At 38.1% G+C, this 16931-nt stretch overlaps 1 protein-coding gene across 2 annotated transcripts; it reads left to right on the top strand.

Moving 5' to 3' along the window:
• The first annotated feature begins 1507 nt into the window (after nucleotides 1–1507).
• LOC117329030 (carbohydrate sulfotransferase 11-like) lies at nucleotides 1508–15357 on the top strand. Of its 2 annotated transcripts, none has more exons than XM_033886716.1 (4): nucleotides 1508–1668; nucleotides 3742–3851; nucleotides 6161–6204; nucleotides 13589–15357. In XM_033886716.1, the coding sequence occupies exon 4, from the start codon at nucleotides 13635–13637 to the stop codon at nucleotides 14715–14717; it is 1083 nt and encodes a 360-aa protein (XP_033742607.1). In that variant the 5' UTR covers nucleotides 1508–1668; nucleotides 3742–3851; nucleotides 6161–6204; nucleotides 13589–13634; the 3' UTR covers nucleotides 14718–15357. The 2 variants fall into 2 exon arrangements, with proteins under 2 accessions (XP_033742607.1, XP_033742608.1); XM_033886717.1 differs by having other exon boundaries at nucleotides 3742–3871.
• The last annotated feature ends 1574 nt before the right edge of the window (nucleotides 15358–16931 follow it).

The following is a 16931-nucleotide window of genomic DNA, read 5'->3' as shown; positions in this document are numbered from 1 at the left end:
ACCTTTACGAGTCAGATTGATGACTCGAACCCCGGTCGTCTTCTTGGTAAACATTGATGAGCTGTCCATTGCACAATCCGACAATTCTCACACAGATAACACACAGTGATTGTTTGTAATATATGTTTGCTTAACTCTGTCTTTATTATACGAACCTGATTAATAATGATTTAACAATCTGTAAAGAACTCTTACTTATCAAAGTGAACATTACTTTTTCACGTCAATTTTCCTTAATTGTTCAAAATACCTGTATTTTCATAAACTTTCTAATTTCCTTTGATACATATATCAAGATTTTTGACAATAAGTATATGTTTGAAAACAATACTTTGAATTTACATACTCAAAACTTGTCGACACAGTAGTTTTATATTCTGTTCCATTATATTAATACTTATATTCCATTGTATTCGTCTTTGGTTTGAATAATTAATTAAATCATATATCGCACATTCTGCTGTTTTGTGTTGTTAATTAAACATATATTGTTCAGTCATTTAACACCTTTCTATCTGTTTCTATGTAATCCAGGGTAAACTAGGAGAAGGTAAAATGTCACGTGTATTTAAAGTTTTGAATATAATCTAAATAGTCCGAAACACATCGTGTTTTCATTTAAGGATTTATATGCATATATTTGCATATTGATAGTTTCACATTTTATCAACACGTCTTGAATTATACGTGTGAATGCCACTTAATACTTGTACTCACATAGCACGTGTGAATGCCTGAAGAGCACTGTGGTACATGTAACAATGTTTGCCTTATGCGTTTTGAGTGTTGAAACTTGTGATCATATTATGTAATACAACTTAAAATATACGTCTAATACACTTTGACTGACAATGTCAAATTATGCTGTGCATGAAATCAGGGGCGGCATAAATTGTATCTCCTGTCCATGGTAAGATCGTGACAGGATATTCCAAAAGAAGGTGTCACAAGTCTGAAACCGATTTTTTTTACTGTTCTGATTTTACAAAATATTTACAAAAAAGGACCAGACGCGAGATACACTTCGTTTTCTCCTCCCATAAAGCATGGTTTGGTAATAAATACATGACCTACAAGCATTAAAGTTACCGATGACAAAAAATTAATTGGTAATAAATTTACATTTTTGGTTTTATTTCGTGGTTTATTCTGCCATTTGTTATGGAGTGGAGCGATTCTACAAAATGTAAACTATCAAATTTCTTGCGTTCTGTATATATTACTTACGTAACAGTTTGCATAACAGAGTTCATGTTTGTTTGCACTATTACAACACAAGGGAAAATAATTACCTAGCATAAATTTCTTTATTAATGGTGACTTTTTAACATGCGTTGACTTTTTCTCTATTTTTTTTATATTACTGAGTCTATGAAAATTTCGCCTGGGGACTGTGCTGTCACCTGAACATAACAGGCATGATAGGCGCTGACATATGTGTCATTGTTGTCGTATGTGAATGACCATAGCTCATTGTGGACTGTACTGCGCTTTATAAGGGACCTGTGTGGAGCATGTGCTACATATTGCTGTAGGCAATGGACCGGCACAGTTAATATATCGCAAACATGCTCATATTGGTATGCATTACAGATAAGGAGAGGACTAATCAGGCAATTATATCACACCACTAGGCAATGTAGGATTAACCAGACGGGACGAACCAAGGTAAGAACGGGAGACATATGTTTACTTGTGAAATTGTTTCTAATACAAATTATTTTATGTCCTATTTTCAATGAAACACCTCCCAAGTAACAGACCAAGTAAAGTAAATTAATTGAAAAAAACCTTCCATTTTTTCACTGTCATCAGGAGATATTGACACTTGTTTTCATTGATATCGTACCGATGATATTTAAACACCGACTTTCAACATACATGTACACCATTTACATTTCTCGCGTAATATCCACCACGGTAAATGAAAGTTTCGTATGTTTTATGACACATTTTATAGTAATATCCATTAAAGCGGACGATGTCTTTGTGTGAAATATCGTAGATCCTTTTCCCTTTAATAAAAGATCACCTATACTCCACGTGATATTTGACATAATTAAACTTTATGATCTATATTATTGTAAAACCTAATGTAATAATGTATATTTTGTATTGTGAACGTAATACTGTATATCTTTTATAGTCTTTGTTATATAATACTGTATGCAAGAATACACGAGTAAACGTAACCCTGCATAGTTATTACATTCCATGTAATATAATAATGAATTGATGTAATAATGAACGTAATACATACTGTATAGGTTAGTTTTTAAAAAACCTCGTAATATAATAATGTAGGCAAGAGTAAACGTAATATTGTGTATTCTACGAAAAAGAAACACGTCACACTGTCTGGTTCTTTCCCTGTCTTTCCTGTATCAAACGCTAGTTAATACATTGTCTCGTTTGTCACAATATATTTCCAGTGACATTTCTCTCGCGTTTAGCAAGGCCATATGACCTGAATATAACACATCAATGTCCATCGCTCATTTATATGACAGCTGATTGGTTCATTCATGGTTAAGGACACCGTGTTATATCATAGTATAGGAGCACTTCCTTTACTACATAAGAAACTCACGTTTTATTTACAGTCCGTGGATCTCCGGTTATACCTTTTGGATCTTGAACTTCTGGTCGACTCAAATTTTCAGTAATCTTATATGTAACAACATTTCTCTTTTGAATTACTTTAAGGTATTTCATTTCAACAAATTTTATTGACATGATGTTAATATCAATTGGATCGAATAACAGGCAAGCCTATATAAATTCTTTCCATGGTGGATTGAGTGATCGAATATAATTACAATCTTATAAATTAATTGGTCTAAATATTTTGAAATGAAATACATAATATAAACAAAGGAATTAAAGGGAAGTAACTATTTTTCTAACACAAGATAAACACAGAATATGTTACATAAAGCACTTGCACACACACACACACACACATACACACTTTAACATAAATATAAACAAATATAACAGTGATGCAGTTCCGAATGAAATAAACAAGTGTAGACATCAAAGTTAATTAATATAGAGACAGTAACAGGTGGCTAGACCAAAAGGTATGCCTTCACTTGCATGAAATCCTTGCTCAATCCACTTCATTAAACTAATATAAATCATGAAATAGCAGTTTAAACGAAAACACTATATACCAAAACTAATATCTCACTTGAAGTCTTGAGAATACCTTGTAAACCAACAGGTAAAACCGATGTTAAAGTAACACTGAGCACTACATGCCTTAGTGTAGGAACTCATGTTTGCTTTAGAGTTCAAGAAGAATCGATCAACTATTTGTTAAGGAACTACTGGGTTACTTAAAGGTCAGACATTCCAATTAAACTTACAGTTCAAGAGTAATTGACTCGCATAATATAACATTCTTTACTAGTATATCGAAATTCCAGAACCCTGATGCTTACATGTAGTGAATGATTCCCCTAATTTACCTGTTGATTCTTGTCTACAATCAGTACAAAAACACTGATAAATTAGAATTTACAACTTACTGCTGTATTAAATGATTCTGGAGACACTTAACAGAGATATATATCGTTTGCCTGCGACAATAGACCGAGAGTTAATATTTTGATGATGACTGATATGTAATTCCTATTATGTCACCTTTCTTTGTGCTGGGAGTTAATTACACCTCACCTGTCCATGAAAATCTAAATGTTTTCCTTTTGCTTTACATGTTATTTACATATATTGCAGGTGCTATCGTTTTACATGTCCTGTCATGAGGTGGCCCTGGCATGTAACAATAGGCGTGTTGACACTCGCATGTATAGTCGTCTGGCATTATCGGGAGGATGGTTCTTCTGGTGGGTAACCATATACAAGGGTAAAATTATCAAAATACATTTTCATCCTTTGCTCATATACCTGTTTTCTACTGCTGTGACTAGAACACAGATTGGGTTCGTCGTTGACGAGGTTGTCAACTTGGTTTTGGACCTCTGTGATTATTTCAAACGTGACACCAGGTTATCCGCCAAAAGACCAATATACAACTAATACGTATTTGTAAACAACATTTTCTAAACTAATTTTGGCTAAGATATAAAATTGGAGGAATTATTTGATAGCCAGGTTTTGATGTTTTACTGAAAATTACTGTTACTGAAGTTTCCTTCTTGACTTTTAGAACTTTTAGAAATAGCGTCATTGGTTTTGATTTAGTGTTTATATTTCTGTTACTTCTAGTATGTGTTGTTTCTGAATTAATGAGGACATTATTGCATTCCTACTCTGTATAGTCTTAACATCAATGAAACCACATATGACTCCGCGATGGAACTTGCCGATCAGATCTGTCCGTTCCCTCCGGGAGATTGTCTTCGGTTTGATTGTTCTGTTTGCTATTCTGTTATTGACATTTAATTGTCATCCTACTTTTCGGTATCATTTGTTTACAATTCATGGCTTCGGCTAGTTACGGGTTATCCTCTTTACACCATCCCTTGCTCTTATTCTTATGTTTTGTTTCTTAGATTACTTAATCTTGTCTATAGTCCTAAACATTACACGCCCTGATTTATGTCAGGATCAGGATTAATATGTTTTCCTCAAAAGATGAAATACGATTTCGTCTACACATGATCATTTTATTTCATCAAATTTGTGTTTACTTACAATCGGAATTTAAGTTAAATCACAGAAACTCACGTTATAGTATAGTATCTGATGAAATGTCTTAACGGCCTAGCAATAAAGTAAAAACATGTCCCGATCCTCTACGCGATTGTCCTTGCAAGGGGTAGATATTTGATAAGGAAAATAACTAGAGAAACATGGCATGTAACTTTCATCAGTGATACAGATTAGAACAAACACGTGAACTTAATGTTCTCATGAAATAAGATATAAAAACTTAGGAAGTGTATTGGAATTACGGTTGTTGGCACCTCCCCATCCATATGTTGACATTTCCGTTTGGCATATTACAAGATTTTAGTCTTCTCCTATAATCACATTAGCTTCACTGACGAGCCCTGGTAGGACATCTATATCATACAGTTTAATTCATTTGCTGTATCTAGATGATGCAAATGTTTAATAATTAATTTTGAACCATTTAAAGTGTTCATTAGTAAAGAGAAAACGAATAAGTAATGAAGGAATCGTATAAGTAATGAGGGGAATTGAACATGTAATAAGGTATAGATAAGGAATGGAATGGTCGACTGGATGATGGGAATGTTTAATAATTAGTTTTGAACCATTTAAAGTGTTACTTAGTAAAGAGAAAACGAATAAGTAATGAAGGAATCGAATAAGTAATGAAAGAATTGTTTAAGTAATAAGGTATGGATAAGGAATAACATGTTCGAATAGGTAATGGAAACGTTTAATTATAGGTTTTGAACCATTTGAAGTGCTAATTAGTAAAAGGAAACGAAAATGCAATGATGGAATCAAATAAGAAATGGGATAAGGAATAAGTAATGGAATAAGGAGTCAGGTATAAGTAATTGGAATAAGGAATAAGAAACGGAATAAGGAATAAGTAATAGAATAAGGAATACGTAATGGAATAAGGAATGAGTAATGGAATAAGGAACAAGTAATATAATAAGGAATAAGATATGGAATAAGGAATAAGGAATGGAATAAGTAATACGTAATGGAATCAGGAATAAGTAATGGAATAATGAATAAGAAATGGAATAAGGAATAAGTAATAGAATAAGGAATACGTAATGGAATAAGGAATGAGTAATGGAATAAGGAACAAGTAATGGAATAAGGAATGATGATGGAATAAGGAACAAGTAATGGAATAAGGAATAAGTAAAGGAATAGAATAAGTAATGGAATAAGGAATAAGGAATAAGTAATCAACTTCACCGAGGTATTTAACTCTCTATTCATTTTGAATCAATAAATTGTCTTTTGTACAATTCTTTCGGAAGAAATCAATGTGGATATTTTATGTCGATTAACACAAACTCTAGCCAAAATTACTATGAGCGTATCCTGGTTAACAAATATATACTAAGCGTTGATATTTCAAACTTTAAAAGAATTTCATTTATCTTTGTCTTCCTCAATATTTCGTAGAATAGTCATCTGGTTCACGTTAAAATTTGCAGATATTTTCAGTATTTCATAACCTTTTCTATTGATGCAGGGTATCCGGATGTTTTAGATAGTGACACCTCAAAGGAAACCAAGGTACGTAGAGTGATATAATTCGATAGTAATGGGCCGAGTTAACGAACAACCTAGGATAATTAACAACATGTCTCCTATTTTTCAAACCTTTTACAAGTGTGGAATCATTTCGTTCTTAATCACATTTAAAACTGAAGACGGAGATGGTAGACAGAGTCCGTAGAGAGAAAGAGAAGTACATATACATAGAGAATACATGGTCAGTGTCTTAAAATGTAAGCTGTATTTTGCGCGGGAAAAGAAAGACAAAAGTGGCGAGCCTTGACGAGCCATTTTTGTCTTTCTGTCCCTAGTAAAAAATACAGCGTATATTTTAAGACACTGACCATGTATTCTATTTACCCTGCAACAGTCATCAAAAATAGTCATTGTGAAGGGAAACGGTATCAACAATATTCCAAATATGTTCGCCTTTTAAACGTTGTTTCACTTGGAAGTACATGTAGATCTGACGCACGTGCTAAGATTCCAAAATACAGCTGTTTTCCGTCACTACCGTATACAGCAAAAACATATATGGTGGATGCCTTCCGACAATGCAGTGGCAGTTGCAGGATAAAAATGTATATATCACTTATTCCATTCATGTTCAGGCTGACATTTAAGAGAAAGGATGAGAAATAATTAGCTTTTCAACGAAAATTAAGAATTATTTAAATATGGATATATGACAAATGACGCAAAGAAGGGATATGTGTATAGGGAAGTAGCACCTCGCCGGATTCGCATTTTAAGACATTAATTATCTAACGTATCATATACATAACATTCTGATCTGACATTATTTTCCTAATATGAATTATTTCTGGTGCTTGACAAGACTTCGTGATTTCATCAAAATGCATGGTTACAATGATAATTTGTGACCATCAACTAGTCCGGATGAAAGATTTACCGGTCATTCCTAGATTTAATTAAGGCAAGACTGTTATTAATTCTACATAAGAATCACGCCACCTGGAAACCAAACGTTACGGCCCTTTTTTGGTTAAAATAATAATATTGAATTTAAGAACTCCGTTGTTTTGAGTAGAGTCACACTGTATGCTGAAACCATTTGAATATTAATGTAGGATATACCTAGTATGAAAGCAATTGAATATGCCAATATTTTCTTTTACAAATTGATAGCATCTTAATCATAATATGTTGAAAATGAAACTGTATGTATTGTAAAGAAGAATTACATAACAATGGAATTGATCAGTGTGCTCCGATTTAACTTCCGATATCTTACATTTGATGTGATATATGCCAAATCATATGTGGACTACGAATTTAGTTTGCTTTTATATAACGTAATGATATTACCTTAGCATGTACTTGATTTCCATACCTACAGTACATTTGGAACATTTATTTGCAATAAATAATACTATTGAAGGGTAATCAGCCATATTATGACGATGTACATTTTACACTCCCACAATGACGAAGGGTAACGTGCAATGAATGTTACATTAGATCTATTGCAAATCTATTCTATGTTACATCATGTCTATTCCGTGTTACACGAGGTCAGGTCTGTGGTACGAGAGGTCAGTCTGTTCTGTAGTACGAGAGGTCAGTCTGTTCTGTAGTACGATAGGTAAGTCTGTTCTGTATGTAGTACGTGAGGTCAGTCTGTTCTGTATTACGAGATGTCAATCTGTTCTGGGGTACGTGAGGTCAGTCTGTTCTGTAGTACGAGAAGTCAGTCTGTTCTGTGGTACGAGAGGTCAGTCTGTTCTGTGGTACGTGAGGTCAGTCTGTTCTGTAGTACGAGAGGTCAGTCTGTTTTGTAGTACGTGAGGTCAGTCTGTTCTGTGGTACGTGAGGTCAGTCTGTAGTACGTGAGGTCAGTCTGTTCTGTAGTACGAGAGGTCAGTCTGTTCTGTGGTACGAGAGGTCAGTCTGTTCTGTAGTATGAGAGGTAAGTCTGTTCTGTAGTACGAGAGGTCAATCTGTTCTGTAGTACGTGAGGTCAGTCGGTTCTGTAGTACGAGAGGTCAGTCTGTAGTACGTGAGGTCAATCTGTTCAGTAGTACGTGAGGTCAGTCTGTTCTGTAGTACGTGATGTCAGTCTGTTCTGTAGTACGTGAGGTCATTATGTTCTGTAGTACGAGAGGGCAGTCTGTTCTGTAGTACGAGAAGTCAGTCTGTTCTGTAGTACGAGAGGTCAGTCTGTTCTGTGGTACGTGAGGTCAGTCTGTTCTGTAGTACGAGAGGTCAGTCTGTTCTGTAGTACGTGAGGTCAGTCTGTTCTGTAGTACGTGAGGTCAGTCTGTTCTGTGGTACGTGAGGTCAGTCTGTTCTGTAGTACGTGAGGTCAGTCTGTTCTGTAGTACGTGAGGTCAGTCTGTTCTGTAGTACGTGAGGTCAGTCTGTTCTGTAGTACGAGAGGTCAGTCTGTTCTGTAGTACAGGAGGTCAGTCTGTTGTGTAGTACGAGAGGTCAGTCTGTTTTGTAGTACGTGATGTCAGTTTGTTCTACGGTACGATAGGTAAGTCTGTTCTGTAGTACGAGAGGTCAGTCTGTTCTGTGGTACGTGGGGTCACTCTGTTTTGTGGTACGTGAGGTCAGTTTGTTCTGTAGTACGAGAGGTCAGTCTGTAGTACGTGAGGTCAGTCTGTTCTGTAGTACGAGAGGTCAGTCTGTTCTGTAGTACGTGGGGTCAGTCTGTTCTGTGGTACGTGAGGTCAGTCTGTTCTGTAGTACGTGAGGTCAGTGTGTTCTGTAGTACGAGAGGTCAGTCTGTTCTGTGGTACGAGAGGTCAGTCTGTTCTGTGGTACGCGAGGTCAGTCTGTTCTGTGTAACGTGAGGTCAGTCTGTTCTGTGGTACGTGAGGTCAGTCTGTTCTGTAGTACGAGAGGTCAGTCTGTTCTGTAGTACGAGAGGTCAGTCTGTTCTGTAGTACGAGAGGTCAGTCTGTTCTGTAGTACGTGAGGTCAATCTGTTCTGTAGTACGAGAGGTCAATCTGTTCTGTAGTACGTGAGGTCAGTCTGTTCTGTAGTACGAGAGGTCAGTCTGTAGTACGTGAGGTCAGTCTGTTCTGTGGTACGAGAGGTCAGTCTGTTCTGTAGTACGTGAGGTCATTCTGTTCTGTGGTACGTGAGGTCAATCTGGTCTGTAGTACGAGAGGTCAGTGTGTTCTGTAGAACGTGAGGTCAGTGTGTTCTGTAATACGAGAGGTCAGTCTGTTCTGTAGTACGTGAGGTCAGTCTGTTCTGTGGTACGTGAGGTCAGTCTGTTCTGTAGTAAGAGAGGCCAGTCTGTTCTGTAGTACGAGAGGTCAGTCTGTTCTGTAGTACGAGAGGCCAGTCTGTTCTGTAGTACGAGAGGTCATTCTGTATACTGTAGTACGAGAGGCCAGTCTGTTCTGTAGTACGAGAGGTCATTCTGTTCTGTAGTACGATAGGTAAGTCTGTTCTGTAGTACGTGAGGTCAGTCTGTTCTGTAGTACGAGATGTCAGTCTGTTCTGTAGTACGTGGAGTCAGTCTGTTCTGTGGTACGTGAGGTCAGTCTGTTCTGTAGTACGAGAGGTCAGTCTGTTCTGTGGTACGAGAGGTCATTCTGTTCTGTAGTACGTGAGGGCAGTCTGTTCTGTAGTACGAGAAGTCAGTCTGTTCTGTAGTACGAGAGGTCAGTCTGTTCTGTGGTACGTGAGGTCAGTCTGTTCTGTAGTACGAGAGGTCAGTCTGTTCTGTAGTACGAGAGGTCAGTCTGTTCTGTAGTACGAGAGGTCAGTCTGTTCTGTGGTACGTGAGGTCAGTCTGTTCTGTGGTACGTGAGGTCAGTCTGTTCTGTAGTACGAGAGGTCAATCTGTTCTGTAGTACGTGAGGTCAGTCTGTTCTGTAGAACGTGAGGTCAGTCTGTTCTGTAGTAAGTGAGGTCATTCTGTTCTGTGGTACGTGAGGTCAGTCTGTTCTGTGGTACGAGAGGTCAGTCTGTTCTGTGGTACGTGAGGTCAGTCTGTTCTGTAGTACGAGAGGTCAGTCTGTTTTGTAGTACGTGAGGTCAGTCTGTTCTGTGGTACGTGAGGTCAATCTGTTCTGTAGTACGTGAGGTCAGTCTGTTCTGTAGTACGTGATGTCAGTCTGTTCTGTAGTACGTGAGGTCAGTCTGTTCTGTAGTACGAGAGGGCAGTCTGTTCTGTAGTACGAGAAGTCAGTCTGTTCTGTAGTACGAGAGGTCAGTCTGTTCTGTGGTACGTGAGGTCAGTCTGTTCTGTAGTACGTGAGGTCAGTCTGTTCTGTAGTACGTGAGGTCAGTCTGTTCTGTAGAACGTGAGGTCAGTCTGTTCTGTGGTACGTGAGGTCAATCTGTTCTGTAGTACTAGAGGTCAATCTGTTCTGTAGTACGTGAGGTCAGTCTGTTCTGTAGAACGTGAGGTCAGTCTGTTCTGTAGTAAGTGAGGTCATTTTGTTCTGTGGTACGAGAAGTCAGTCTGTTCTGTGGTACGAGAGGTCAGTCTGTTCTGTGGTACGTGAGGTCAGTCTGTTCTGTAGTACGAGAGGTCAGTCTGTTTTGTAGTACGTGAGGTCAGTCTGTTCTGTGGTACGTGAGGTCAATCTGTTCTGTAGTACGTGAGGTCAGTCTGTTCTGTAGTACGTGAGGTCAGTCTGTTCTGTAGTACGTGAGGTCAGTCTGTTCTGTAGTACGAGAGGGCAGTCTGTTCTGTAGTACGAGAAGTCAGTCTGTTCTGTAGTACGAGAGGTCAGTCTGTTCTGTGGTACGTGAGGTCAGTCTGTTCTGTAGTACGAGAGGTCAGTCTGTTCTGTAGTAAGTGAGGTCATTCTGTTCTGTGGTACGTGAGGTCAGTCTGTTTTGTAGTACGTGATGTCAGTTTGTTCTACGGTACGATAGGTAAGTCTGTTCTGTAGTACGAGAGGTCAGTCTGTTCTGTGGTACGTGGGGTCACTCTGTTTTGTGGTACGTGAGGTCAGTTTGTTCTGTAGTACGAGAGGTCAGTCTGTAGTACGTGAGGTCAGTCTGTTCTGTAGTACGAGAGGTCAGTCTGTTCTGTAGTACGTGGGGTCAGTCTGTTCTGTGGTACGTGAGGTCAGTCTGTTCTGTAGTACGTGAGGTCAGTGTGTTCTGTAGTACGAGAGGTCAGTCTGTTCTGTTGTACGAGAGGTCAGTCTGTTCTGTGGTACGCGAGGTCAGTCTGTTCTGTGTAACGTGAGGTCAGTCTGTTCTGTGGTACGTGAGGTCAGTCTGTTCTGTAGTACGAGAGGTCAGTATGTTCTGTAGTACGAGAGGTCAGTCTGTTATGTAGTACGAGAGGTCAGTCTGTTCTGTAGTACGTGAGGTCAATCTGTTCTGTAGTACGAGAGGTCAATCTGTTCTGTAGTACGTGAGGTCAGTCTGTTCTGTAGTACGAGAGGTCAGTCTGTGGTACGTGAGGTCAGTCTGTTCTGTGGTACGAGAGGTCGGTCTGTTCTGTAGTACGTGAGGTCATTCTGTTCTGTGGTACGTGAGGTCAATCTGGTCTGTAGTACGAGAGGTCAGTGTGTTCTGTAGAACGTGAGGTCAGTGTGTTCTGTAGTACGAGAGGTCAATCTGTTCTGTAGTACGTGAGGTCAGTCTGTTCTGTAGTACGTGAGGCCAGTCTGTTCTGTAGTACGAGAGGTCAGTCTGTTCTGTAGTACGAGAGGCCAGTCTGTTCTGTAGTACGAGAGGTCAGTCTGTTCTGTAGTACGATAGGTAAGTCTGTTCTGTAGTACGTGAGGTCAGTCTGTTCTGTAGTACGAGATGTCAGTCTGTTCTGTAGTACGTGGAGTCAGTCTGTTCTGTGGTACGTGAGGTCAGTCTGTTCTGTAGTACGAGAGGTCAGTCTGTTCTGTGGTACGAGAGGTCATTCTGTTCTGTAGTACGTGAGGGCAGTCTGTTCTGTAGTACGAGAAGTCAGTCTGTTCTGTAGTACGAGAGGTCAGTCTGTTCTGTGGTACGTGAGGTCAGTCTGTTCTGTAGTACGAGAGGTCAGTCTGTTCTGTAGTACGAGAGGTCAGTCTGTTCTGTGGTACGTGAGGTCAGTCTGTTCTGTGGTACGTGAGGTCAGTCTGTTCTGTAGTACGAGAGGTCAATCTGTTCTGTAGTACGTGAGGTCAGTCTGTTCTGTAGTACGTGAGGTCAGTCTGTTCTGTAGTAAGTGAGGTCATTTTGTTCTGTGGTACGTGAGGTCAGTGTGTTCTGTAGTACGTGAGGTCAGTGTGTTCTGTAGTACGTGAGGTCAGTGTGTTCTGTAGTACGAGAGGTCAGTCTGTTCTGTTGTACGAAAGGTCAGTCTGTTCTGTGGTACGCGAGGTCAGTCTGTTCTGTGTAACTTGAGGTCAGTCTGTTCTGTGGTACAAGAGGTCAGTCTGTTCTGTAGTACGAGATGTCAGTATGTTCTGTAGTACGAGAGGTCAGTCTGTTCTGTAGTACGAGAGGTCAGTCTGTTCTGTAGTACGTGAGGTCAGTCTGTTCTGTGGTACGAGAGGTCAGTCTGTTCTGTAGTACCAGAGGTCAGTCTGTAGTACGTGAGGTCAGTCTGTTCTGTGGTACGAGAGGTCAGTCTGTTCTGTGGTACGAGAGGTCAGTCTGTTCTGTAGTACCAGAGGTCAGTCTGTAGTACGTGAGGTCAGTCTGTTCTGTGGGACGAGAGGTCAGTCTGTTCTGTAGTACGAGAGGTCAGTCTGAAGTACGTGAGGTTAGTCTGTTCTGTAGTACGAGAGGTCAGTCTGTAGTACGTGAGGTCAGTCTGTTCTGTAGTACGAGAGGTACATATGGAAGTCTGTTCTGTGGTACGAGAGGTCAGTCTGTTCTGTGGGACGAGAGGTCAGTCTGTTCTGTGGTACCGATATATCATATGATCACTGCGTTAACTCCATGTGGTGGGTAGTAAATTTCTCATTTTAAATAGTTGAATGGTTATTCAAAAAAGTACAATAAATAATATTCTTCATTGAAAAAAACTCAACAAATATCCAAAAGAACTTCAACTAAGCTTTTTCGAAAAACAAAATCCAAATTCCAGGCTCGCATGATTGTAAGACCTCGAGATATCACAAATCTTCTAAACAAATCAATTACACTGTCATATACAGCTGATTAGTCCTAGGATTTGTCAGTGATACTTAGGCCTAAATTGACCACAGGAGGCGATCAAAACGTCGAAGTAGGTCAAAGAAATGTCAAAATCAAGATGGGGTGATAAGATGGAAAAAGAGCCAAAATTTCAAAACATTTGATAAAATCTATTATATTTTTCAAAATTCTATTTCCAAAGGAGTTCATATATAATCACAAAGTTATCTCTTTTGTAATTTGCTTTATATTCAATTTATAGCATATTGATATCGTTCTCCTTGATTAAATCATTTTATTTGAATTTTGAAATATATTTTATTTCTTCCACAGATAAACTTTGCTCGGAGATAACAGGAAAGAAAACAGTTTCGGGATCATGAAAGCTACACACGATACGATGGTTCAGAACCGTTTTGAGGCTATGCGTTTCAATATTTCGGAAGCTTGCCAGTCGAAATCCGTGTACCAGGTGATTCCAACATTTGGTTTTATCAAGGACAGAAACTTATGGTATGACTCAAAAAACAACTTTATCTACTGTATGGTAGAGAAGATCGGAAGTAAATTTTGGAGAAGGGTATTTCATCTGTTAAATCACCCCGAATACAGAGACTTGTATTCCATCCCTAGTTATCTCGTTCGAAATGACGAGCTACCGACGTTGCGGAATTTCAGTATCCAAAATTCCACGAAAATAATCAATTCAGCAAATAAGGCGATGTTTGTCCGTGAGCCATACGCTCGTGCATTTTCTGGGTATGTGGACAAGCTATATTCCCTCAACTATTACTACATGCAAGCGCTTGGTCGAGGTATCATTAAAGCATTACGAAAAAATGCAACCGCGGCCAGCTTAGCGTGTGGCCACGATTTAACTTTTACTGAATTCATAAGATATATAGTGGGTATGAAGCAAAGAAACCTTCACGGCAGAATTGACGTTCATTTCTCACAAATATACACGCACTGTTTACCATGTGAACTGAATTATGACTTCGTAGGTACAATGGAAAATTTCGATGAAGACGCATCTTTTTTAATTTCCAAACTTCAGCTTTTTAAAAATACGCCTGTTGAGTTATCACAAAACGCATCAGTAACTTTGTCTATTTACTTGGTGTTAAATGACACCTTTAGTCTGAGACAGAAGATGGCGCATTGTATGCCCCAGAGGGAAATGATCAGTCGTGCGTGGCGGACCCTACAGATGCGAGGTTTGATCAATCCTGAAGCCCCAGTTCCAACTCAAAGAAACGTTACCATAGATACGTTGTATCGTGAAGCGGTCAAGGTCAGTGAACCGTCACGTGTGTCGGAGTACAGACGAAAGTCCTTGATAGAAACATATGGGACACTTAACGAACAGTTGTTGGAAAAATTCAGAGAATATGTTCTCCCAGACTGTAAGCTATTTGGATATGATGATAGACCTTCATTTCTCTTCAATAGATGGCGATGATATTCACTTATATTTATTCAAAAATAATCGTTTGAGGAAATTGTTATGTTTTGTTCCAGTATTGAATTGCAATTTTGAGAAATGAATGGCAATTTGTTCTATGTACATGCATACTTCACTCATGAGGGATTTATTATTATACGAGTTTTATTATACTTCAGACTGGTTGTTTACCATTAAATTCCTTAACCACAAAGGAAGTACAACATAAAACATTTCACTACATCAGTGAAATATTGTAGTTGTTGTCTATATTTACACCTATCCCTTCTTCAGCTTTTGACTGCGTTAGAGATAACGTAAAGCAGTGAAAAAAGGCTCAGTGGATTATCATGACGTCGTCTCTTTGTGACGTTACCGAAACGTCAAATAGACGGCGCCATTTTCAAAGGACTGATCTACACAATTTGAGCGTTTTCTCAAATTACCCGATGATCTCTGTGCAAAAAGCTAATGTCAAGTGAGTGTTTTCTCAAAAACTAAACTGACGATTGAGGAAATGAGTGAATAAACCGACCACGTCACTTCTATATCTGTGTTAATACTCGCTCTGCTTGATAACCATAGTTAATGCGAGACGGAAATTATGGATTGTTAATAAATCAATGAATTTAAAACGTAAAATTTATTAAACAAAAAGTTGAGTTGTTTCTTTTAATTTTGTAGATTCACTGGATCTATGTTATCTTTGCAACCACGACTGCCTTAGGTACCAACGTCGCAACACATCACGACTTTTATTTTCTTCGTACGGTATTTCAACGAATTATTTGATGTAAATATATGCATTGAACGGTGTTTTTATTGCGTTTACGGTCGAATGAACGCAATGGGATACAGACATTCAATATACAGCGCTTACAGCGCTGTATATCAAATATGTTTGTATCAAATTGCGTCCATGCCACCGTAAACGCAATAAAATCATTGTTCAAACCCTATTCAAATAGAAAAGCTTTCAATCTTCTCAAAATGGTTTTTACACTATTAGATGAGGGAGTAACTGACTCCTATTTAAGGTACACATGTACAACTGATATATTTTAATAGCATAAACATTCGTTATTAAATGATTTCAAAAAATTGCGTGGAAATTTTACATGGACTGTGAACGCGAATATTTATAAGCTTCGACATGTCGGGAATGGAACAGGGACAATCAGGTCACATTTTTATAACCTTTGATGTTTTGAAATCGAACGGGGACAACGAAACAACACATTGGTAACCTTTGATATGTCGAAATTGGAAGGGACAATGAAGGCACACATTTATAAGCCTCAACATGTGCAAATGGACCAAGGACAACGAAGCAACATATTCATAAGCTTCGATATGTCGACATGGAACGGGTACAATGAAACCATATATTTATAAGCTTCGATGTGTGGAAATGGGACGGGGACAAAGAATCTACATTTTTGTAAGCTTCGATATGTCGAAATAGAATGGAAAAGGAACCCATATTTTTGTAAAATCGGAAAATCTGTATATCAGGTTATGTTTAGGACCATACAACTTAATATAACCGTGTACAACCCGTATTTCTGGTACCCTGTACATGTGCGTTAAGCAAAGTATATCAAAACAACAAAACACCGAAGAAGATATATCAAATATTAAATCTTAAAGTGAAAAGTCAACAATGAAAAACTTTAAAACTTTTAAAAATTATTTTTAACATCTGTACCAAGTTTTTCCTTGATGGCATACGTTTGTATTGTATTGGTTATATATGAAATAGACCATACTTAGTATGTTGGCAGCTCTTTGTTTAGATATCTTTTTAAATATGTCTTACATGTGTATTAATCTTTTGTGGCGTGTTTGTTATCAAATGATGATATAATGACAAGAAGAAAGTGCAAAAGTAAGTCACAAGTAAGCATGTGTACGTACGAAACCTTATACTGCGAGCATTTCCATGTCCCACCATACTGTCCCTCTTCTTGTAATCTATCAATTAAACAGCGATATGAATAATGGAAGCAACTATTATGTAAAAGTTTTGCATACGAGCCCTGATTATACATATTTACATAAATGTAAATAATTATGTAAATAATTAATGATTTCCTGCCTGCTGACAAATAGTAATGAATGATTCTGGCTTTAACATAATGCCACTATTATAAACGTGCTTTCTTATCATTAATGAGAGTTACACCTCTTCCTTTGTCAAAGAGTACATGTGTTGTGTCTAGACTAAGACGA

Source organism: Pecten maximus, chromosome 6 (assembly GCF_902652985.1).
Source record: "Pecten maximus chromosome 6, xPecMax1.1, whole genome shotgun sequence".
NCBI classification, from domain to species: domain Eukaryota; kingdom Metazoa; phylum Mollusca; class Bivalvia; order Pectinida; family Pectinidae; genus Pecten; species Pecten maximus.
This window is presented reverse-complemented; position numbering and strand designations above follow the sequence as displayed.

Coding starts and splice junctions, on each gene's coding strand:
- LOC117329030 (XM_033886716.1), top strand. CDS start 13,635: ATGAAAGCTACACACGATACGATGGTTCAGAACCGTTTTGAGGCTATG.